The sequence below is a fragment of the Erithacus rubecula genome (genome assembly GCF_903797595.1).
Source record: "Erithacus rubecula genome assembly, chromosome: 1".
Classification (NCBI taxonomy): Eukaryota; Metazoa; Chordata; class Aves; order Passeriformes; family Muscicapidae; genus Erithacus; species Erithacus rubecula.
The window spans coordinates 69,515,956-69,538,964 of record NC_136658.1 but is presented as its reverse complement, the minus strand read 5'-3'; the positions used below and the strand labels follow the sequence as shown (position 1 = coordinate 69,538,964).

General features: G+C 43.7%; 1 protein-coding gene across 5 annotated transcripts; it reads right to left on the bottom strand.

Moving 5' to 3' along the window:
- Positions 1-109: 109 nt before the first annotated feature.
- Positions 110-22,710, bottom strand: PHF11 (PHD finger protein 11). Of its 5 annotated transcripts, none has more exons than XM_079318961.1 (11): positions 22,593-22,688; positions 18,245-18,366; positions 17,277-17,411; positions 14,847-14,954; positions 14,009-14,142; positions 11,109-11,155; positions 7,960-8,018; positions 7,574-7,640; positions 5,666-5,788; positions 4,384-4,455; positions 110-1,043 (listed from the first exon to the last, which is right to left on the bottom strand). In XM_079318961.1, the coding sequence occupies exons 3-11, from the start codon at positions 17,382-17,384 to the stop codon at positions 904-906; spliced, it is 858 nt and encodes a 285-aa protein (XP_079175087.1). In that variant the 5' UTR covers positions 17,385-17,411; positions 18,245-18,366; positions 22,593-22,688; the 3' UTR covers positions 110-903. The 5 variants fall into 5 exon arrangements, with proteins under 5 accessions (XP_079175087.1, XP_079175088.1, XP_079175090.1 ...); XM_079318962.1 differs by lacking the exon at positions 22,593-22,688 and adding an exon at positions 22,274-22,489 and having other exon boundaries at positions 17,277-17,412; XM_079318964.1 differs by lacking the exon at positions 110-1,043 and adding an exon at positions 2,278-2,347 and having other exon boundaries at positions 17,277-17,412.
- Positions 22,711-23,009: the final 299 nt, after the last annotated feature.

Sequence of the window (23,009 nt, the reverse complement as noted above, 5' to 3'; positions counted from 1 at the left end):
CTCTGCTTGTCCTTCAGCCAAGGGCTGGGTAAAGCACAGCTTGACAGTGTTCCCTCTTGGCCATGCCCTGTGCAGCAGCAGGGACAGGGAGCACAACTCCACACACAGCTTCTTTAAAAAAATGTTTTATTTTATTAACTTAGCCTGTTGTGGCTAAACAATGCTTTGCTGTATTCAAATAATATTTTCAAGACAAAACATGTGAAAGTTGAACCCTTTCTTAATGGAGAAAGGAGGATGCAGTCACTGCTTTGCTCCATTTGACATTGTACATGGTCTAAGTACAATGCCCAACCCTTTCTGGACTGCCTGCAAACACTGCTTTATCACTGATATTACAGCAGGAACAGCTATACCTTGACCAGTCAATAAAGAATAATTTGGCTTTTTAAATTAAGCTCCTGTTTATAATCCAGAAGGCTTCTTTGAGTGCAAGTTCTGCTCATTTATCTTTTTTGGGAAAGCCAAAGCAGCACTATGATCTGTCAAACATCACTGTCCAGACACGGACAGTGAGTTAGCTACTGCCCAGCCAGGAGAGGATTCCCATACTTAAAGTGACTTTAGGTAGTGTTCTGTGGCAGCTGAACACTCCCTTGGCTTTGAGAAAAAAAGTCATCACTGGAGCATTCTGTTTGGGTTTTTTTGCAAAAGCTAAATTTAGTTATAACACTCATTTATATTCCATTGTGGAATATAAACAGAACTTCATAGTGGAACCAGGGAAAAATTTGAAGATTTGAAAACTTGAAGAACTTTAAATATTGTAAGAGTGAGGTATAAAAATGAGTATAGTGCCTCATTCAGCACCCATCTTGGGGCTGGGGAATTGGGCACTGACCAGACTGCTCTATGGTTTTTATCATTAGAAAACCCTAAGTATTGCACCATCACAGACAGAGGTTATTCAGACATTGTACTGGATGTACTGGCGATGCTCTCTGGAGTAGGAAGGATGACTTCTTTTAAGTCCTGCAGTAGCTCAATCTTGTGATCCAAGATTTTTCTGTTTTCCAGAAGTTTTTGGATTTTTTCTTCTGTTCCTATTATGAATGAGGTAAAAAGCTTTTATTATTAAGAGATAAAAAGATTTTTTTATTATACATAAATATTCCAAATATAAAGTAAGTTACATATTCATCAACTCTGCGGAGCCCCCAATGGTTGGTTTAACCTATAACAAAACCTTTGCCTTTCTGCAGCAATGTCTGTAACCTACCACCCTGCACACCTGCTGTCTTCACGAGGAGCTGAGCTCTCTGTCTGCAGAAAGCACAGAGCAGGGCTGACATACTCTGCCATCCGTATGCTGAAATCTATAACAGCTAGTTTTGAGATTAAAATTAAAACAGCATATGTAAAAATTACTACTTTAGCTACTAACCCCATGTTAACTGGCATACGAGCTTTCACAGTGATGTTTTCAGAACCCATTTTTGTGAGAACTCCTCCAACAACATATTTTAAATCTTTCAAGATACACTCTCTAAATGATACTCCTAAAACAAATTTACAAGCCTAATGGCTTTTAGCCAACAACAAAATGAAACCTAACAACAGATGGCTTGGACAACTGCATTCACAGAGGTTGGTATGAACAACAAACGACTTTCTCAGTGTGTGAGAATATCGAGAGTTCAGATTCTAGTAAGAAGAAGGAGACATTTTGTAGGAACTGAACATATTTTTCCTCTTTTGGGAGGAGAAGATGTTGAAAGATGTCTCCAAAGTTGCAATGAGTAGAGGGGAGAAATTCTCTCCAGATGTTTACCTTATGCCATGCAGAATAAGAGAACCTTAGAGATTTGGAAAAAAAAAGCAACCAAAAAACCCCAAACAACAAAAAAAAAAAAAAAAAAAAAAAAAAAAAAAAAAAAAAAAAAAAAAAGAAAAAAAAGAAAGTAAAGCACTTTGGCCTTTTTTGCCTCCCTGCTGCTTCTTCCTCTGTAGTGAGAAAGCACAGAAAGCACAGCATCTGCTGTCCTGTGGGTGGATGTGGAAGGTGATAGACATGGACACTTTTTAAATATTACCCAAAATTGGGTGTGGGTGCTGAGAACAGGCAGCCAGAGCACTGTTGGGGTGTGCTGCCTATGGGAAATTCTGGTAGCGTTCACTGAGGAGGGACCTCTTGCCCCAGCCTGGCTCTGACTGGAGAGAAGGAGATGTCCCTTCCCTTCTGCCATCAGGTGACACATACTTGAAGAAGCCAAACATGTAGAAGTGGAACTAGGTAAAAAAAAACCCTTAGAGAGTATCTGGATATGAATTAGTTATCACTCTGTGATCCTGCTCATTCAGCATTTGGGAGAGCTACAGATGGGACACACACAGCTCAGTTTCTCTCCTGCCAAAAGGATAGAGCAGAAATAGAAGTAGCCCAGAAAGAGATGTCAGTGATGGGAATGACTGGCCTACAGAAGTGCTTCCACAGGAAGGCAGGAACCTTCCACCTCATAGAGGAAATCACCTGAAGAGAAAGAAAATGTATTTCTGTAAAATCAGGAATGGCCTGAGAGACATGGACCTGGAATGACTGCCCAAGTGCTATGGGGCTCTCAGTGAAGGAACTGCACAATAGTTTTAAAATTAGGTATCATGGCCTTTTTCTCCACAACCTTTATCTGAATTGCAGAATTTGCTGCTACAAACCCCCTGAAAACAAATGCTATTAAAAGCTCCTGGCCAGACTGCTGACCAGCACAGAGGAAAAGGAAGCTGATGGAGGCATCCTGCCCCAGCAGGACACACAAGAGAACTGAAAGCAAAACTAAAAGAAGTCACTTCTCCTTGGAGGAGAGGAAAAGCACCTCCAACCTAGAAATCTGAAATTGCTGCTGAGGCAGCAGCATATCCTGTGTGGAGAGTTTTACATGCAGTCAAGTTTGCAGTAAAGCTGCATGCTGCAAAAGGAGTGTGGATCCCTGGGATCCCTGTATATAAAGGGATTTTAAAAAGCCTTTTCAACAGTTACAGTTCAGAGTAGCCTTGCTATGCTAGCACATAAGGCTTTAGAACAGGTTTTGCGTGATGATTTAGGTGACAAAAGAATTGAAATTAAAGCATGGCCAATGACCCAGAACCATCAGCTTGAGACACAGTATTTATACCAGTCCTACTTTAGGTAGTCCTTGACTTAGTACGTCACCACTGAGACTAGCCAGCTAGAGCTTATGAGACTATGACAACAGTAACAATAACCCAAAAAAAAAATGAAAGGGGGAAAAAGAGCAGCTGGTGATTTGCTTTCCTCTCTACAGTTCCACTTGTAATTAACATGGGTTTTGTTCCTTTCTCACTGCTTCATTTTAAGAGCTCCTCTTGGATCAGTTTTGCAACTAACCTCATTATTGACCTTGAAATTAAAAGGTCTCAGAAAAGAAGATTGTATGGTACAGGAAGAACTGAGCTGCTTGAATTGTGGGGATTTGGAGAGGGAACAACTAGTACCCATGAGAATCACATGGTTGTGTGCAGGGAGGTGCCAATATAAAGAGATTTTCCTGTAAGCTGAGAAGAGGATGAAATAATTGATGCAGCAGTGAAAGAAACAAGTGTGATCCAAGGTTGTGTCACATGAGGAATTCCGAGCAGAGGTATTTTAATGTCCTCAGATGAGGCAGTGGTGGAACCTTGTGTCAGAAAACTGAAACACTGGACACTCCAACTGCTGAAAAAGGAATTTAAATGCAAGAACAAGAGACTGAAGGGGAAACAGCAAACATCTTCACATACTGAACCTCAACATGAGCTAATTAAATTAGAATAAATTAAAGCAAAACCTGTTGGAGAGGGAAATGGGAAGCATGAGACTTGCCTGTCTGAAAAACAGCTTCAGCCTTGTTGCTTCAAACAGCTGAGAGTTCAAGCCCCAGAATTTCCTTCCACACTGGTGCTCCCATACAACTGTTCCTGCCTTTGCATTTCACTCTGAGCATCCTCATCTTGTTTTTCAAAGCACAATTGCCCCTCAGTCCAGGTGAGTTCTGCTGGCCTTTGGCTGTTGTGTTTCAGTGGAAAGCATTACTCTGACCAGCACCTGTCAGCCAGCAGCAGAGCTGTAATGCTGGCAGGTTGCTGAAGGGAGGCTGTGGAGAAGGAACCCAAATAAGCTGCAGGAGAGGGGAGTTTCCCTGGGGCAGAGACCCTTTGGCCTTTAAAGCTGTGGAACTGAGTTGCTCCCTCCTTCAGGTCAGCCAGTCAAATCTGATATACTGTATTTCTAAAGATTCAGCTAGCCATGGCTTTTGTTCAACTGTTTGTATAACACTGAGAAAAAAAGTTCCTTGGAATTTTCATTTTAAATGATTGTTCTGTCAAAATTCTCATTGGCATAATTTCAATGTCAAATCCCAGACCAACTGACAGCTTTTCTGCACATACCTGAATAAACATTTGTCAGTATATTTTCAAAGAGTCCACAGTCAAAGAGTGCTATCACTGTCTCTTCATACTCTGGGGAAAGAGAATTTGATGTAATATTACTGAGTAAAGGTTTACAGAGCCTTACATTAGAAGTACAACAAAACAGTAATTACTTATTTTGCATCGTACTGACTGCTTGAGGTTTTAAGATGTCTTTCTTCTCAAAAAATCTATATTAAAAAAGAAGGATCAAGTTGTTAAGTTGTATTTCTTTTCAGTTTTATACAGAAAATTATTCCCTTTTTAGGTCTGCACCACATTGAAAGAAGAGCAATATACTTAAGTCATTTCAGTTCAGTGTGCCAGGACTGTGTGATGGCAGAGCTGACTGTACCAACTCCTCCTGACAGATCACGTGTGGGACTGAGCTATCCCTGTTTGCTGTTAAGAAACATCCAAGAATTACTCCTCCATTCCATACCTGAGGCTTCTGCTGAAGCAAAATACAAAACACTTAGAGTTCCACTAACAATTGACACACAAGCTGCTCATGAAGGCAGACTTACCAGGCTGGACATTTCACTTGCCATGCATGCACTTCAGTTACTCTGCATAAAATAACATTCTTTATGCAAAGGCATTACTCCTAACCTTGCAAAACTGGGAGGACAATTGGAGAGGAAGGTTCAAAATTTTCTTTAACTGTGTTGTGGACAAAGCAACATTAGATTGGAATTCTTTAAAAACAAAGTACTTCATACAAGGTGATAAACTCGTAAAAACCCCAAACAGACACTAACAGCTGACAGTACAGTTGTAATAAATCCAAAGCCTTAAAATGTACATACTTAGGGACTTTCACTCAGAAGAGAGTGCTGGTATTAACAGACAGCTGGTCCCTCTGTGAAACTGCAAGAGCAACGCAGATTTATGAACCAAATAAAACCTTGTTCTCTTCACGACCTCTCTGTTCTCCAGTTCCTGGGAGAAGAGGCTGGACTGAATATTCCTATGCTTATGCCAACATGTAAAAGGTGGCTTCAAAAACTCAAGTCAGAAGGTCTCACTAGAGATGCTGATTTGGCAGCTCTTACATAATTTTGAGAAAGAAGTTCATTCCTTGGAACTTTCACTCTAAGTGGTCATTCAAAAGGGAAGGTCATTCTCAACCTCCTGTGCAGCTGCAGAAATAAGGACTGAGTTATTTAGCACCACGGTATCCCCAGAAAGGTGGCCCAGGATTCAGATCTGCACCTCTGCTCTGAAAGCAGAGTCCTTGCCATGGCCCCCTGAAACATACCTGTTTCTGAAGTGTTGTCATCCATCAGTTTTTCCTGAGCAAGGTGAAGTGTGTCCAGCATTTCTTCAAATATATCATCCAGAAGCCCAGCTTGTTTGCACTTCCTAACGAATTCTATTCGCACTGTTAAAACACAAGAGCACTCTCATACAGAAGTGATCTGTAAAGTGGGCTTTGCTCCCTCTCTTCAGAAACTGAAACTTTGGCCAAAGCCCTTCCACCAGTAACAAATACTTTTGCAGACCTCTGGCTCCTCCAGCCACCCACACAGCCCTTTTCAGTGGGAACAAAGAAGTAGCCAGGCAAACGTTAAGCACTGTGCTGGGTGCAAAATTCCCTAAGCTCTAGATTTGGCTTCGCTCATCAGAAGCCAACAGCTCCACGACTCTAAAGGTGCCATTCCTAAAGCTCGTGATACCCCCTAGTGATTTGTCTTGCTTGTGTTTCCACCAATCCTTAGGACCACACCATGGATCGAGCAGGCTAAAGTACAGAAAACAGTGTAATAAATTATTCATAATAAATAAATAATATTCATAATAAATAAATAAATTGAGGCTACTTTTACTCCAAGTGATCCAGGCAACTAAACTTCTTTGTTACAGCCCATTTTATAAACCTACTTTGTCAGATTTGGATTGATAGAGAAATAAGCAGTTTTTCTTTATGCCAGAGTAGCAGGTCAGTGACAAGTTTTAGTAAGATCAATGCAATGATCTTGTTCAAAAGCAAAGAGCCATTGGATGGCTCACAGAAGTCTGCCACTCTCCATTAAAAACAATGTTGTGAGGAAAGGAATGAATGCCTTCTCACTCACAGGAGATGCTCCAGGAATATTTTAGGATTCTTTATAGGTTTCCTGTTTTTTACAGTGGTAGTAAAATTCAGAAAAAAACTACTAGGCAGTCACTTGCAATACCATGCCCATAAATTGAGCATATCTACAGTGATGTGAATAATCATCACTAGCACATCCCAAACTTCCAAGTGCCAGCAGAATCCCAACAAGCAACTGCAGCAGGAGCTTCAGGGTAACATGAAAACTGCAGCACTAAAGGATAGGTCCTGTGATCCATCTCACTGCTGTGTGTTAAGCACCCTGTGTACACCTAGGCTTCCAAAGGTGAGGTGTGCTGTCCCCTCCTCAGAGCACCTCATCTGTTAAATCCTTCCTTAAAGCCTTCAAGATTTAACTGTACTGCTGTGGAGGAGGAGGAGGGGCATCAGGCAGAGGCAGCCTGTCTGCAGGAGCCTGGGCTGAGTGCAGCAGCCAGCCAGAGTGAATCACCAGCTCCCATCACACAGCAAGTGTCACTCAGCCAAACCACAGGCATCTGTTTGCTGCACAGTTATTAACACATTCTGCAAATCAGATTTCTGCTGCCATGCCAGAGCACCGAGAGCCACTCGTCTCAGGAGAATCATAAAGATACATTTGCAGCACAGCATTCGCTACCAGCCAGCACCAAGGCCTGCACTTCAACATAACAGACCACAGCACCTCCCAGTTGCTCCATAAAGTTGTTACCAAATGTCCAAAATCTCAGAGTAAGGCTCCCTAACACAGAAGTTGTGTCAACGACAGCATCCTTTCTTCAGGCCCGAGGACCTGCAGGGGATGCTCCTAACCTTACGTGGACACCTTGATTCTGTGGTTAAGACTGTTGCTTATATACACTCCCTACATACATATTACAATTTATCCATTATCATAAATCCCACCCCAGGCTCCTAGAGACTTAGTCCTTTGTTCCATCTATCACTGCATTCTTGAGCCACGTATCTTCTTCTTATCTTCCCACTGTCCTTGCTGGAAGAGCAGTGTTTGCATGCCTTGTTTCTCTGCTAAAAGTTTCACAGGCACAGTAAAAACTGAATTAACCCTTCTGGTATCAAAGTGAGTCTCACCTTTATGCCTGTTGTTTTTTCTTTTTCGTATTCGTAAATGGTTTTCTTCTGCTGTCTCTTCTGTACTCTGTAAGAAAATCAACAATGCATTTTTACATCATCCTGACATTCACTGCTGTTCTCCTTATCATAATTTTGTCTTAGCAGAAAGATACAAAGCAGTCCACATTTCTGTGAATACAGACAGCTTTTCTAGATGGTCAACAATATTCCTCTCCAGACATTCTATTTTGAAAACGGAAGCAAAAAAGGCTTCAAAGCAAAAACACTTTAAGAAAAGCCAAACACCTGGACACCACCTTCTTTAACAAATACTTTGATAAATAAGTCCTTTGCTGTAGCAGGTGTGGGTCCCCTGTTTTAGCACTACTGAAATTCAGAATTACCATTTCTTCTGTGACAGTGGGAGATGTCCCTGTACGTCTTCTTTTCTTCTTAGATGCATCTAGGAATCATAAACAACAAAGTAACAAAAGTGACAACCTCAGACTGACCATCACACATCATTCAAATTCCTTCTTTTCCCAAAAAGCTACAGAAGTCAGGCACTTTGGGTGGCAGGGCAAAATTATGTTTCAGCTTCCCCAAACACCTGACATTTCAGCAGAATTCACACTGTTTTCATTTAAGAAAATTACAAGCATTAGGAAAAAGTGCAAATCATTATAGCATTAGGGTATCACTTATCCTTTTCAATTCAGTAGATTTTTAACTGCTGCAGAGTGAACTTATTCTTCCTGGCAGCAGCATTACCTCTAAGTGGTGAAAAACTTTGGTTTCTTTTCTAAACAATTCTTACATATGTTAATACACCCTCCAAACTAAGACCACATAAATAATTATTTAGGTGTCTCAAAGACATACAAATGGCATTAAGTTTTTCATCAACATAAGGACATTCCCAGAAAAACTCCAGAAATAATTTTACTTGTCAGCTTATTATTATTTATACAAAGTGTTTGTACTGATGTGGTATGAGATCCCTGAAAAATTATCTCTGCTTTCATTGTTTCCATCAGCATGTACCAGACTCTTGCCAACATCATAACTGGCAGCTTTTGGAAACAGCTATACAGTAACACAAGCAGAGGAGGATAGCTCTGGCATGGAAGACATGGTAGGAGCAGAGAAAGGCAGAGAAAAGTGCAACCACCCACCAAATCCTGAATGTTTAAAGTACAGTGAAGTTATACTTCCCCTTCCCTGTTTTATTCCAGAACCTCTGGGCAGCACTTAGTAAGGTCTTTCCTGATAGAAATCATCCTGTCAATAGGAATGAGGAGCCACTGTTGTACTATTGTATAGGGAGGCTGTGGAAACAAGTTTGGGCTTTGGGCACTGCTGCTGTACCTCTGCGTTTTCCATGGCCTGAAGGGAAATTGGTCTCTCACTTCATCCAAAACAAACCTGTAAGGCCTAATTTGGGGCAGTGTGGGAGATACTGCTGTAGGTACAGTGTTCCAGCATGGTATCTTTGATACATGATGGGATTTTCTCAGCTCTCCCTGATACCTGCTGTAAGGATGCCTTATACAAGAGGAACACAGTTTGAAGAGCAGCCCAACCCCTCCTACCCTGCACAGTGCTGGCTGCTCTCCTTGTCAGCCTTTACTCTGTCCACATCCAGCTTTTCCAGTTAAACAGAGGTTGGAGCCTGTTTCCAAGTCAAAGCTGCTCTCCCATCCTTGCTGCACAGAGCTGCAAGGACAGTTCTTGGCCCATAAGGCACCTTATCCCCTTCCAATCACACAGCAGAGCCCTGACATTCCAGCACAAGAATATTGTGGGAACCAAGAATAAGGGGATCTTCTTTGACCCCATTTTCTCTGAAGTATGAAGAAGAGACAGTGGGCTTGGGAAACCAAGTGTCTTCTAGTCAAGTCTTCCATTTGCTCCCCATTTCTCAGGGTACAGCTACTCTTAGGAGGTGAGAGAAATTCATTCAGGAGGCAAGATAGACACTGCCAGCAGAATCCATTTACCCCTCATAAACAGATAGTCTCTAAATTAAGTGCCTCTGGAAAAACCCCTAGGATAACACTCTCTTCTCAGAGAACATTGTATATGCAGAATTTGAAGACACAAACAACATCCAGTATCTAAAGAGGGCTACAGGAAAGCCAGATAATTACTTTGTACTAAAGAATGTAGTGACAGGACAAAGGGAGATGGCTTCAGACTGAAAAAGAGCAGGCTTAGGTCAGATATAAAGAAATTCTTTACTGTCAGGGTGGTGATGGTCTAGAACAGTTTGTGAAGAGAAGTTATGGATGCCCTGTCTCTGGAAATGTTCAAGGCCAGTTGGGATGGGGCTTTGAGAACCTGGTCTAGGTGTATCTGCCCAAGGCAAGGAGGCTGGAACTAGATAATCCTGGGAAGTTCCTTCCAACCCAAATCATTCTGTGATTCAAGCTTGTAAGACTTAAGCCCTCCTTATAAACAAGGTGGTGTAGAGGGCTGGACCTAATGCCTGAATATTATCTGGCACTGGAAACAAAGCAATCCTGGGCCTGTACTTGCACAGGAGACCACCTGGGACAATGGGCAGTCCCAACAGACACTGACAACCATTAGACCACAGAAATCAAAATAATTTTGAAAGGGGAAGAACTGCGGATAAGTCAAAAGCAAAGCTACTAAGTAAATTAAGAAGATGCATTTGATCAGTGAACCACAGCAATATCAGGTATTAAACAGACTATGTCTGGCTAAGAAGCCCCAGCCCTCATGACTAAAAGTTTAAATAATAATCACCTAACCCATCCCTTAAGTGCCATCAGGGTAGAGCAAGACTGTCAAGAAGGTCAGCCAAAATTTGCTAGACTTCATGGGAGCACACCAATGTCAGCACAAGTGCTCACAGTTCAATTGAGGTCAAATCCAAAGTGAAGGCCAGCCTAGGACCAATTCACTGTGAGCAGAATTGTATGCCTTAGGTTAACAAGGTCCAAGCTTTGGGATTCCCAAATACCCCTGAATCAGGAAGGGCCAGGACTGCCAAATAAAGCTGCATGTCTGTAGCACAGGAAGCAGGGGTTGTACAACCCTTTTGTTACACTTAAAAAGCAATTTGGGATCCTTCAGAATGAAAGGCCCTATTTTAAAAACTACTGCAGTGAATACAGAAGATGCAAACGTGAATGTCAGCATAACTACAGATAAGATCCCAAAATGACCTCTCCTGTAACAGCCCTCTCCTTGCTAATCCATTGCAAACTAATGTGCAGCTCTCCTCTCCCACATGGATTTTACTTGCCCAAAGAAGAGGAAGAATGATTCCATGAAGAATTTGGTCCATTGTGCTTTAAGTCAGTTTTCAAGGAGATCTGGGGAGGATTAAATTTTAACTTTTCCCACCTCAAAAAACCTTCTGGATTTTTCTGCATACATGTGGATCTCAACCAAACCACTCCTGCAAGATTAGAAATCTGCCACTCAATATGAAGATGGAAATATTTATTTTGTTCATATGAATTAGTGTAGGATGCAAACTTTCAAAACAAATGAAATCAATGAAGTCATTAAAGAAACTCACCATAGTGATTGGTCCTATTCCCCGGGTCATGTTTTGGGCAGAACACTCTAAAATTTAAGTTCAATTTCAAGAAAAAGAAAAGAAGTATTAATAAATATGCAGAGTTACGTTGTCCAATTTTAACAGATACTCTTTTCACTGAACATAAATTGAAAGACACTTTAAAAAAATCAGGATTTTTGTTCAGCATTACCCTTCTCAGAAACCACCTGCTTTAAAGTCCCGTGCATGCACAACCTTGTATCTGTACTTCCAGAGCCTCAGTGGACTCTTGAGCCCTGAAGCTCTGAATAACCAATCCCACCAACAGGCCCTCTCTGGGCCTGCCCACTGCACAGACACATTTCATGTGTGTGGCAATCACTGTGCCAGAGACACTGACATGAGATTAACACTCCCAAGGGCCTGACACTGTTCCATCCCAGCCACTGCCCCACGCAGGCCAGGAGCCTCCTCAGACACCTCTGCTCAGCAATCCATTCCTCAGCCCTGCAGGAGGCTGGCACCACCACGTGCAGCCCCAGGCACTCACTCTCCTGGAGGTCTCTGTGCCCCTCCCTCCCACTGCCCTGTGCTCATGGCCCCCAAATCCTGAGTAAGGCAACCCTGTGTGAGATCCAGCAGCTTAAAGCTGCTCAGTCCATTTGGTTTTATATGCTTCAGTAATCTGTGCAATGGGAGTATTTTCAGTGGTTCTAGGAGAGCAATGTGAATTCCTTGGAAGAGGCAAAGTGCAACAAATTCATCTGATAATATTCCTTATCTTTTTGGATACAATGATGTCCAGAGAACATGAACCAACTTTTACAACATGCCTTTCTTACAGAAGGATCCCAAGTCACTTTTAAAGCAAGAATGCCTTGTCAGGAGCATGGCTTAATTTATCTCTTCCTTACAAATCTATTTGCAAAGATTGATGCTATTTTTAAAGGGAAACATTTTCTAATTATTGTCATTCTTGTAACAGAAACAGAAGCACTGCCCTTAGAAATGCAGACTGTTGCCTTGATGAGGAACTTCTTTTGCATGAAATGCATATTAAAGCACAAAAAATCAGATTTAGGTATGCCCAACAATGCAATTAAACAGCTATATACTGGAGACACCTTATTTACATCCCTGAATTTCTAACATGCCATTCAGAGAATGTTTTTTATTCTTCCCCTCCCTTTAGTTCTAGTCTTTCACAGTTAAAAACAACCCATCCTTAGCACAAGAACATCTTATAAAGTACAGACAATATATTTTACTACTCAGGCCACTTTATTTGGAAGCACTTCCCTACTATCATTTTTGCAAGATAGCAGTGCAAATTGCACTTATTTCTCCACCTCTACACTTAACTGGCCACTTCCACAGCACCATATGCTTTCTCTTTTTATTCTGCTTGATTTGTTTTGATGATCACTATTCATCATCACAATGACAGAAACCCAGAATTTAAAACCACCAGCTCTGCCTCTCTTGAAGGAATTCTCTATTTTCTGTATGTTGTATTTCACCATGAAAATGTGCAGGGGCTGTCAATCCAGGTCAACTGTTTTTCAAGTCTAGTCTCCAAAAATTTCAGCTAGCTACAATTTTTGTGCTTTATTTATGCCACTGCTACTATGCAAAAGTTTTAGGTTAAAATCCTTGAAAGCTGTCCTAGTACCTTTCTCTAATCCAGTCCTTTCCCAGCTCTTCAATACAGTTTGCTATAGCCTAGTTTCCTAGGCTATCAGTGTCACACAGTGACTTAAAACAAGGCATTTTTAAAGGTGTCTCTTGCAAACCTCCAAGGTCACCAGCTCCAAAATGGCACCAAATCAAACTGTATATGCAGTTTCTTTACCAGTTTGTATCTAGATTGCTGTCAGTCTCACTTATTTTTCAACATCTTGAATTCAGTCTTCTTGAGACTGAGTTATCCCTTCTTAAGCTATAAGATGAAAGCCATTTATCCTGTGATCACAGAAAGTTCTCACCTTCCCAGCTATACTCTTCCATGAGCTTTGCAGATTCACAAAGATTTTACAAGCATCAATTAGACATCCCACTATCTCTGCACGGCTGGGCTTACAGTCTTGCACAGATGCATTCATTTTAGACAGAGAATGCTGTGAACCAGCCAGGAGTGCAAGTATCTTGACAGAAAAGGACCCATCTTCCACTGCAACCAAGCACTGCACAAGATCACCCCTTTGTGAAACAAATAGTGATTAAATGATCCCCAAATTAATCTAACATGACCTGTGATCTCTCTGGCCTTGCACAGAAATGAGCATCAGGGCTTTTATGCACCTCAGACTTTACTAGAACTTCAGCATGTCAAAAGATCCCTGAAGCCCCAATTTGTCAACCCCTTCATCTGCATCCTCCAAACAATTTGTTTTATGTGTCAATGGCAATGCAGACAGCCCAAGGGCAGTGGACACCAGGACTAGCATGATCAGGACAGAAAATTTACTTAGAATGCATTCAATTGTGTTAATGCTAGCAACATACTTGAAATACAAAGCCTTTGGTGGGAATCAAAGTTCTTTGCTAGCATAGAGAGGGAAAATTACCTGAATGTGAGCAGGCCTAGAAGTGATATAACCTGCTCTATGCTCAGACAACATTTACCGGAGCTTCTGAACCAACAAAAGATTTAGAATCTGAGTCACATAAATAAAATCTTTGTTCTCTTCTAGCTAGAGAGGCAGTAAGGACTGACTTTCTCAGTTTTGGCCTTGTTATCTTTCAGAGATGTAAACAGATTCCCTCCCACTGCGGCGAAGTTTCCTGTGAAATAAAACCACGTGTCCCACAGTGTGCAAGCAGAGCATCAAGCACCACTTGAGGAGAGGAGAGGACTCCTTTCCTTCCCTGTAAGCCCCAGCAGTGAAGACCCTGGGAGAGGGGAGGCTGGCTGGTACCGGTAGACGCCGTTGGCCTGGTCGGTCTCCACGGCCGCGTCGTCGCACAGCGCGCAGAAGTAGTGGTAGCTCCGGCGGCACGCGCGCTCCTCGCAGCCCACCGTGGCCCCCTTCTTCTGGCAGAAGTTGCACATCTGCAACAGGAGGGGGTTCACCAGGTGAATGACACAGGCAGCTACTGCAAAGCAGATCCTGCCAGACAGGGCAAATGCCATTCTCTGTGTATTCCATTTCAAGTCACCCCTGTGTAATTCATCAGGCAAATTCACTCCTGCAAACTCCCACTCATGTCATTATTTCAGCCACCTCTTTACTATCTTACCTCTATTTCATACTGATAAACTTGTCAAGTGACCCAAAGAACCACGTGAGGGCACTGAACAACTTTCCCAAATCATTTCAACATTAATTGGTGTAAATGTTTGTATTTTTTTTCTAGGCTAACTTTACAATGAAGAGTTCCAACCAGGATGTAGGGGAGGCGGGCAGCTGAAGACAAAGGCAATTTTAAAAAACTTTCACTTAAATAATCATATTTCTGCTAAACTCAGAAGGTGCTCCCATTTACAATTGTGGATTGCATTCTTTTGATTCAGGCACTGGCTTAGTTCTTAGTTCAAAGTCTCAGGAAACTTCAACTGAGGAGATAAAACCAGGAAAAAATCCCACCTGCAGTTTAATACAGAATGAACTAAATTCCACAAATCCAAATGTTTACTGATCTTACCAGATCAGAAGGACCTGCTACTTTAATGCTTTTTTTAAAGCACAGAACAGGCCAGACAACCTTTAATACTATGAGACAGGACTAACTGCAGATTCAGAAACATTTCCTTACCAGCCGCTTTCCTCTCTTGAGCTCTTTTACCACCGATTTCACATCAAACCTTATTCCCAGATTTTCTGGGTTATGATCTTCAGATTCCACGAATCCTGAGGAAAATAACTAAAGACAAAAGAGACAATTTTAAGAAATGAGAATGACTCAGTCACTAGTGCAGAAAAGAGACAAGGAATACCTCTTTTCTTCTTGCACTTGCCCTACCTAAAGAGGCTGATTTTCCTCTGTGTTAAAAAGAGGTTTCACCTACACTGAACAAGGAGCTGTGCTTAAACATTTCTGCAGTCAAAACAAGTTTCTCCTTCCACATAAGAGATTTCACATAATCTGAAGGCAAACTAAGAAAAGATAATAAAGCGAGAAAGCTAACTTATTATAAACATGAACAAAGAAAATCTGAAATTCCGGGGTGCCCAGAGTAAGGATGAGAAGATCTTCAGGCAACAGACCTCCATATCTTGGACATACTATTATGTGCTCAGTTGTTCAGACCTACAGCTGGATGCAAAATTCCTCTGTAATAAGATTTCCATACAGCTGTTGGAGTCAGTGAGTAGGGGTCTCTCTGAACTCTTCAGAAAGAAATCAGAGTGCAGGGATTGAATTAAAGCCTTTGCATGGATTGAAGTATATTAAGCCTCTCACACATAAAGTAGACATTTAAGTAGAAGTAAATCAGTAATTTTAGGGTGAGTTCTAATGCTTTTAGCAAGTGAAATGCCAGAGTAGCAGAGGGAGTTCTAATAAAGGTTGAAACATACTGATATCTTTAGTAGAGGCTCCAGGACCATAGTTGTAGATAGGACTTAGTCCTAATAGAGCTCTAGTAAGAATATTGCTTACATTTCTTAGATAGAACAAGATAGATTGTATGCATAGTTCTATATGTAACCTGGTGTGCTAAGAATCTAGAATTCTAATAGGTCAAGGAGTGGTGGTCCGAGTTTGTGTCTTAACTTGTTGAAAAAATCCTATGTAAGAGTATGTGTTGAGGAGAGCTGGTGCTTTTAGCCACAGGCTTTTAGCAATTCTGGCTTCTAGGCATTTGCTTATTGCCACTGCATTTGCCACTGCTTTTTGCTGTTGCCTTTGAGACTGATGTGCTGGTAATAAGATGTGCTTTGTAATAAATAACCTTTTTAACTATTAGCTGCTTGCTTATTTAAGATAACCCAACGAAGGAGGAGCCTAAGAGCTCCAGAGTTGGTGCCATAGAGCACTGGAGGTGAGAGAACCTCACATACAGCCCAATGCTGACAACAGCTGACTGCAGGAAAAAAATATAAACTTTGTATATATCCTGGGAAAAATCCATTAAAAATGCACACATGCACACTCAGGCCACTTCAATTCCAATAGAACTGAGCCATGACAATGAGTGAGGAAGGGGAAGTTCTTGACAATTATTTCCTAAGCATTGTATGTAGCAAATTCCAAACAAAAGGGAGTTGCCATTTCATCAACTAGCAGGCACGGTCTGTGTGCTCAGAAGGTGATAGCTGACTGCAAAAAAACCCAAAAAAGTGCACACAAGCCTAAGGCAGACAAATGAGTAAAGCTGATTAGGGGAGAAAGGAAACTAAAAACAGAGAAATCTTAACATTGGAGAAACATTAAAGCCATAATAAAACCTGCTTCAAACAAAACATTTAAGTGTCATAAAACAACACTGCAGTGAAACATTCTGATAAAAAAATAACCAACCAAAAAATATATCAGAAAAATAAAGATGTAGATGTAAAAAAATTGTGATAATAAGAAGGCTGGGACAGCAACAACCAGAAAGCTGCTCTAGCAGCAATCTCCTGCACTAAGCAGCCCTCAGCCATACTCTCCCTCTGCTGAAGGGAGAATACAGCAGCTGTAATTGATTCTGCACACCAAGAACCAGCTCTACCAACATTACAGAATAAAGGGGAGGAAAGAAGAGTAGAAGAATTGCAACACACTTAGAGCTTCCCAGATATTTTTATATAATCAACTTCTGATATTTTTATTACTAGAAAGCTTTTTAACCATCAAGTGATATGGATATTTTCCTGCAAAGGTTTAAGTACATAACTTTCTGTGGTCTGAAAATCCTCATCCAAGAGGATGAGTCTCAATAGTGTCTCAAGAAGAACTATTCCTGTTGCTAGACCATATGTGATCTTTGTGGTGTTTTCACATGTCTGGGACCACTGATCAGCAATAGACACACATGAAAACACTACAGATCAAAAGCTCCAGCTGTGCAGGCACATTCTCTCCTGCTCCAAAATCCTGGCCAAGCCCTGTTGTTTTTCACCCTAATATAAACTTGCTGGTTTGAATAACCAGCCTTTCTATCCAGACATCATTGCAAAATCAAAAACAGATAAGCAGTGGAAACTTCCCTCCAACCCCTCCTCCACTTCTCCTCAGTACTGACCAGCTAAAGGCACTCACCAGACAATCCTGATGAGCTGCAATATCACTCTCTGTGGCAATATACATCACAGAGCAAGCCTCCCCTTCTGCACAAAATGCACATGTTCTTCTCACCATCTTCGCCATTATCCAGAAAGCACCTAGAGCAGGAAAACTGGGACAAAACACAAAGCAATTGACAGCTTCCATAGGCCAAGCAGGACAGAGGAAAGCAGAGCCTGCCAACACTTGCCTTCTAACTGCTCCTTCACCTACATCCCCTGACCCTTGGTGCTTTGCTCCTCCAGTAACAACTACCAGTAGAACAGACAAAGGCTGCACTTGGCACAGCAGTGGGATGGAAACCAGATCCCAGGAACTCCAGCAATTAGAGCAGCAGAAAGAGTGGTTTATCTCCTCTTGGAAAGTCACTAGCAAGTCATAAGGGTCAATAAAAGTTTTCAAGCTTGCTTGGCAATACCTGCTCCAAAAACAGATTAAAGAGACGTCTAGTCAGTCATTCACTAAGGTGTGAAACTCCTTCTATTTGGAGGAGGGCAGCCACTCATAGTGTCTTCTTAAACTACTGCTACCACATGTGGTCTGAAACTCAACAAGGACAGAAAAATATCTGCCCCCAAGCTTCACCAGTGCCTTCCAGGAGTTCACAGAAAACAAGGAAGAAACACTAATTTCTCACTGTAAGGATGTAGCAAAGTAGTGTGGAGAGGTCTGAAAGTATATTGGGGCACAAGGAAAAATCATAAATGGAGATTCAAATACTCTCTCTCAACAAGGTGAAACACTAACAGGAGTGACAGAATTTTCCCTGAACCCTGGGAACTACCACACAGTCTTCTCCACGCAGTCTTTCTCCAGCAGGTGCAAAATTCTGAGGCCAGCTACTTCACAAAAACAGTCCAAGTGTTTCTGGACAAGCCTTTACACACATCCCCCACCAGCAGGTTAGAGCATCACCCCACAACAATTTGTAGCAGAAATTTTACTTTGTCTGTGTTTTTGTGCAAGTCCGCCACAGAAATCTTCAGCAACTTCCTGCTCCTACAAGGTGTAGGAGCTCCTCCAAACTATCCTCTGCTGGAAATGTCACCTCTGACAGCACCAACTCCTGCATGACAAGGGGGAAGAAAAATCTATGGTTACTTTCAAGAAATAGGAAGCTCTAAAGTTAAATAATTCTAGTGAGAGGTAGTAAGGCCCAGGTACAATATAGGCAGGAAACCTCATAGTCCAACAAATCCTGCAAGCTTTTTCTGGGTTTCAAAAGACAAACTGTTTTTGTTAGTTTCCATTTCCCTTGCAAACAACAGACTGGGTAGCCCCAGGTGAAAACAACACCAGAGTGGAAGAGGATTTTTTATGTTTTCTCCCCTCTGGCTCACACTACTGACAATTTACTTATAATCACAAGTCACTTTGCACACAGCTGGAGTTTTTTTCCCCTCTGTCCTATGTCGTGTAAGGAAGGCAGAGTAGAAACCAATTTCCAACACCCATCTATACACTCACCACTAGATCAATTCCAGAACCTGAGCAATAAATAAATACAATAGAAAGAAACAGAAACACAAAGACATATTAGAACTAGAATAGAAAAGAAATTCAAAAGAAGAACGAGCTAGAGTTTGAAAGGCCTAGAATACAGAAAAAGCTCTCTGCAGCAAACCAATACCTGGCATCAATGCAGACACAGAGGCCCTGCTCAGGCCCAATAGAGGATCCAGCTCTAGGAATTTTTTAAGAAAGGGGCTAAAGGTGGAGTCTACAGTCCCTGATGCTCTTACAGGCTCTGAAGAAATCCTGGTGCTGATGGAGAACAGAAGACACTTGGTCAAGGTCAGCCTTGGGGTTACTCCAGCAGCTTTTTAGGAGTCCTGAAGCAGTGGAAGTACAGCTCTTGGCCATCCCTCTGTGCAGAAGCAGCCAGCCTGTACCTACTGCCCTGTTTAGCTCCATATCCTGTCCCCCTGTGGTGGGTTGGCCCTGGCTGGATGCCAGGCACTCCCCCAAGCCACTCTATCACTCTCCTCCACAACTGGATGGGGAGAGAAAACATAAAAAAGGGTTCAAGGGTTAAGGACAGGGAGAGATCCCTCATCAAATACCATCACAGGCAAAGCAGACTCAGCTTTGGGATATTAAATGAACCTATTGCTAACAAAATCAGAGTAGGATCATGAGAAATAAAATAAATTTTAAAATCACCTTGCCCTCACCCCTCCCTTCTTTCCAAACTCTACCTCCTTCCCCCAAGAGGCACAGGGTGATGGGGAAAGGGGGTTATGGTCAGTCCAACACTCATTATTCCTGCCACACTCAAGGAGTCCTTCCCCTGCTCCAATGTGGGGTCCCTCCCACTGCAGACAGTCCTCCACAAACCTCTCTGGGAGTCCATCCCATGAACAGCAGTTCTCCATCAACTGCTCCAACACAGGTCACTTTCCTGTGGGGTGCAGTGATTCAAGCACAGCCTGCTCCAATGTGGGTTCATTCTCCCAAGGGTCACAATCCTCCAGGGAATCTGCTCCAGCGTGGGCTCCCTCTCCATGGGTCTGCAGGTCCCTGCCAGGACCCTGCCCCAGCGTGGGCCTCCCACAGGCTCAGAGCCTCCTCTCAGGCATCCCCCTCCTCCACAGGCTGCAGGTGGATCTTTGCATCCCCATGGATCCTCCATGGGCTGCAGGGTCACAGCTGCCTCACCATGGGCTGCACCAGGGGCTGCAGGGGAATCCCAGCTCTGGCAGCTGGAGCACCTCCTGCCCCTCCTTCCCCACTGACATTGGTGACTGCAGAGTTGCTCCTCTCACATACTCACACTCCACTCCTCTCTGCCCACAATTATATCTGCCCCAAAAATTTTTTTTTTTTCCTTAAATGTGTTACCACAGAGGTACTCCTATCATTCCTGCTGGGCTCAGGCTTGGCCAGCAGAGGATCAGTCCTGGAGCTGGCTGCCATTGGCTCTGCTGGACATGGGGGAAGCTTCTGGGAGCCTCTCACTGAAGCCACCCCTGTACCCCTCCACCACCCAAGCCTGGCCACACAAACCCAACACACCCCCACAGGTGCCTGTGCTCTTCCAGGAACAGGAGACAGAGTTAAACGGTGCAATGGAACTGGCTGGCCACTCCTATGGAAGAAGGGGGAGGCTAAGGGCAGGTGTCCAGTTTCACAGTTTAATTACATTTCATCTGAACAATGCCTTGCTTTTGCAGGGCTTAAGCCTGACACTCAAGGATTCCAGTTTACACCCTTGGATCTGCCAGAAAAGTCAAGAAAGCCTTTCCTCCACTCTTCCAGTGGCACTGTTACTGTTTCAGTAGCTCTGTTACAGTTTCTCCAGCTGCATATTTTTAAAGTCGAGGAATCTGAAACTATTTAGCTTTTCTGTATACAGAAGTTTTTTTCCCCCTCTGTCACTTCTATATCCCTTCTCTGGCTACACTCAAAGAGGACCAAACCACCTCCAAAAGGAAGGGCTACCATTTCCACTACAAAGTCACAACATCACTCTGTATTTTCCTTCTTTCCTTAATAATTCTCACTATTCCAATCACATTTTAGCCTGCTTCTGAGCTCAGAGCTGACACTTCTGGAGACTTACTGTTGGAAGCACAAAGCAGTGAAAAAAACCACAAAACTCAACAAGCAATGGGGCTCACGGTAATCAGAGCAGAAAAAATTGGGTGGAAGGTGGTTTGTGCTGCCACAAGTCTGGGGAGGAACATGAGGCAGCGTGGGAGCTGTGTGGCCTTGTTCTTTCCCTTGCTTACTAGGAAATGGTTTACACCAATTTCACCTGCAGGGTATTCCAGGCAATGCAACCACAAACAAGGGAAGGTACAGAAGTATTCTGATTTGTACCTAACTGGAGGGTGAGAATTCAACACAAATCACAGGGACAGATCCATGGGCTTGTCCTCCTGGCCCCATCAGAAGGGACACCTTCCAGTGACAGTCACATACTGGTCACAGAAACAATTAGGTTGGGAAAGATCTCTGAGATCATCAAGTCCAAACAATGACCCAACACCACGCTGTCAACTGGACCAGTATTACAGAGTATTACAGTTCCCCAGATCTCTTTCTTAAGTGGCATCAGATTAAGTAGGGAGGGAAGCAGCCTTATGGTTGTTTCTCTGCCACATCCATCATCTTCCACTTATCAATGCTGGATTTTCACCTGCTCTTTTACAGTCAATTCCTTGCTGTCCCAAAGTCCTTCTGCAACCCTTTGCTTCCACTGTCACCAGCACAGGGAACCCAGGGGGCCTAATTCAGCTGTAAGATTTGGGGGCCCTTCTGCTGCCCTCCGCTCATGGCAGAACAAATGACGCTGCAAACCAGAAGGCAGAGCAGCAGCTGAGAGAACAGCCACACCTGGCTGCTCCTCCTGTACCTGTGCCACTTCCTAGAAGCAGGGCTGCTGGTTTCAGTTCTTCGTATTTTCACAACAGCGACTAAAGGGAAGGAAGCAGGAAAGGAAACAGAAAGTAAAAAGGGAGAAGAACAGCGCTGGCAAGAGTACAGGGCTTGAGCCACCTTCAAATCCAGCAATCCTGCTGAAACATCACCAGTTTGTCTAAGCATTTGCTCTCCAGACACACTTCTGAAAGCATCCTTGTATGTAAATATCCATCTTTTACACAGCAGGAGGCTAAGGCACAGAACCTCCTAGTACATCCATAGGAAAGTAAGGAAAGGAACCCAAGGCCCTGACTTCCATCACGCTATTGAAACCCACTGCCCCAGCTCCTGCTCTGCTCTTCTCTTCCTCCCAGTGCAGTGCAGGACTGGATCTATGGAAGCAGGAAGAAGAAATCACACACTTGTTACCCCACACTCACCGTGTCCCTCGTTTGTGCTTTGTGAGGAAAGAAGCACGGCAGGAAATGCCTCGATAGCTAAGCATGACAGACATTAACTTCCCCATTCTCCCCACACCGTTACAGAACGAACACACCCAGATTTCACAATGAACAAGAAAGAACAAACAAAGTTGTCCTTCTGGTCACCTTTCACTTCTGAGCATCACATTCCAAGCCCCAGGTATGGGCAGGGCACCTTTGGCTACACCGGGCTGCCTAGAGCTCCATCCAACCCGGCTTTGAACACCACCAGAGATCAGACACCCGCAGCCTTTCTGGGGAGCCCGTGCCGGCGCCTCACCACTCTCACTTCGGAAGAAGTGAAGAATTTCTTCCCGGTGCCGCCTCACGGTTTCCCCCCGGTGCCGCCTCACGGCCCGAGCCCCGGCAGAGTCCACTCTGACACTGCGGGGTGAGCAGGTCCCCGCGCTCCCCCCTCCCCCCTCATGCCCGCGGTGGTACTTACCGCCCGCTCGCGGCGCGGCCCGGCCCGCGGGAGCCGTCACTCCCGCCGCCCCCTCCCCCGCCCTCAACTCTCCCGCGCGGAAGTGGGCGTCCCCGGCCGGGGCCCCGAGCATGCGCAGCGGCTCCCAGCCATGTTCCGCCCGGAGCACTCGCGCGGCGCTGATTGGCTGTGGCCCTCGCGCGGCTGGCGGGAAGGCGCGTCGCTGCGGCGCCCGTCACCTGATAAGGGCGGCGCGTTTGGGCGCGCCGGGATTATGGAGCCGTCCCGGGTTCGATACCCGCTCCAGGCACTGCCCCGTGCCGCCGGGCAGCCATCTCCGAGAGCTTCCACCATGGGAAAGGGAATATCCTGCCTCCTAGCATCGCTCCCTACGCCGTGTTCGCTTTTCACGGGATTATAGAAACGCTTAAACCTCCC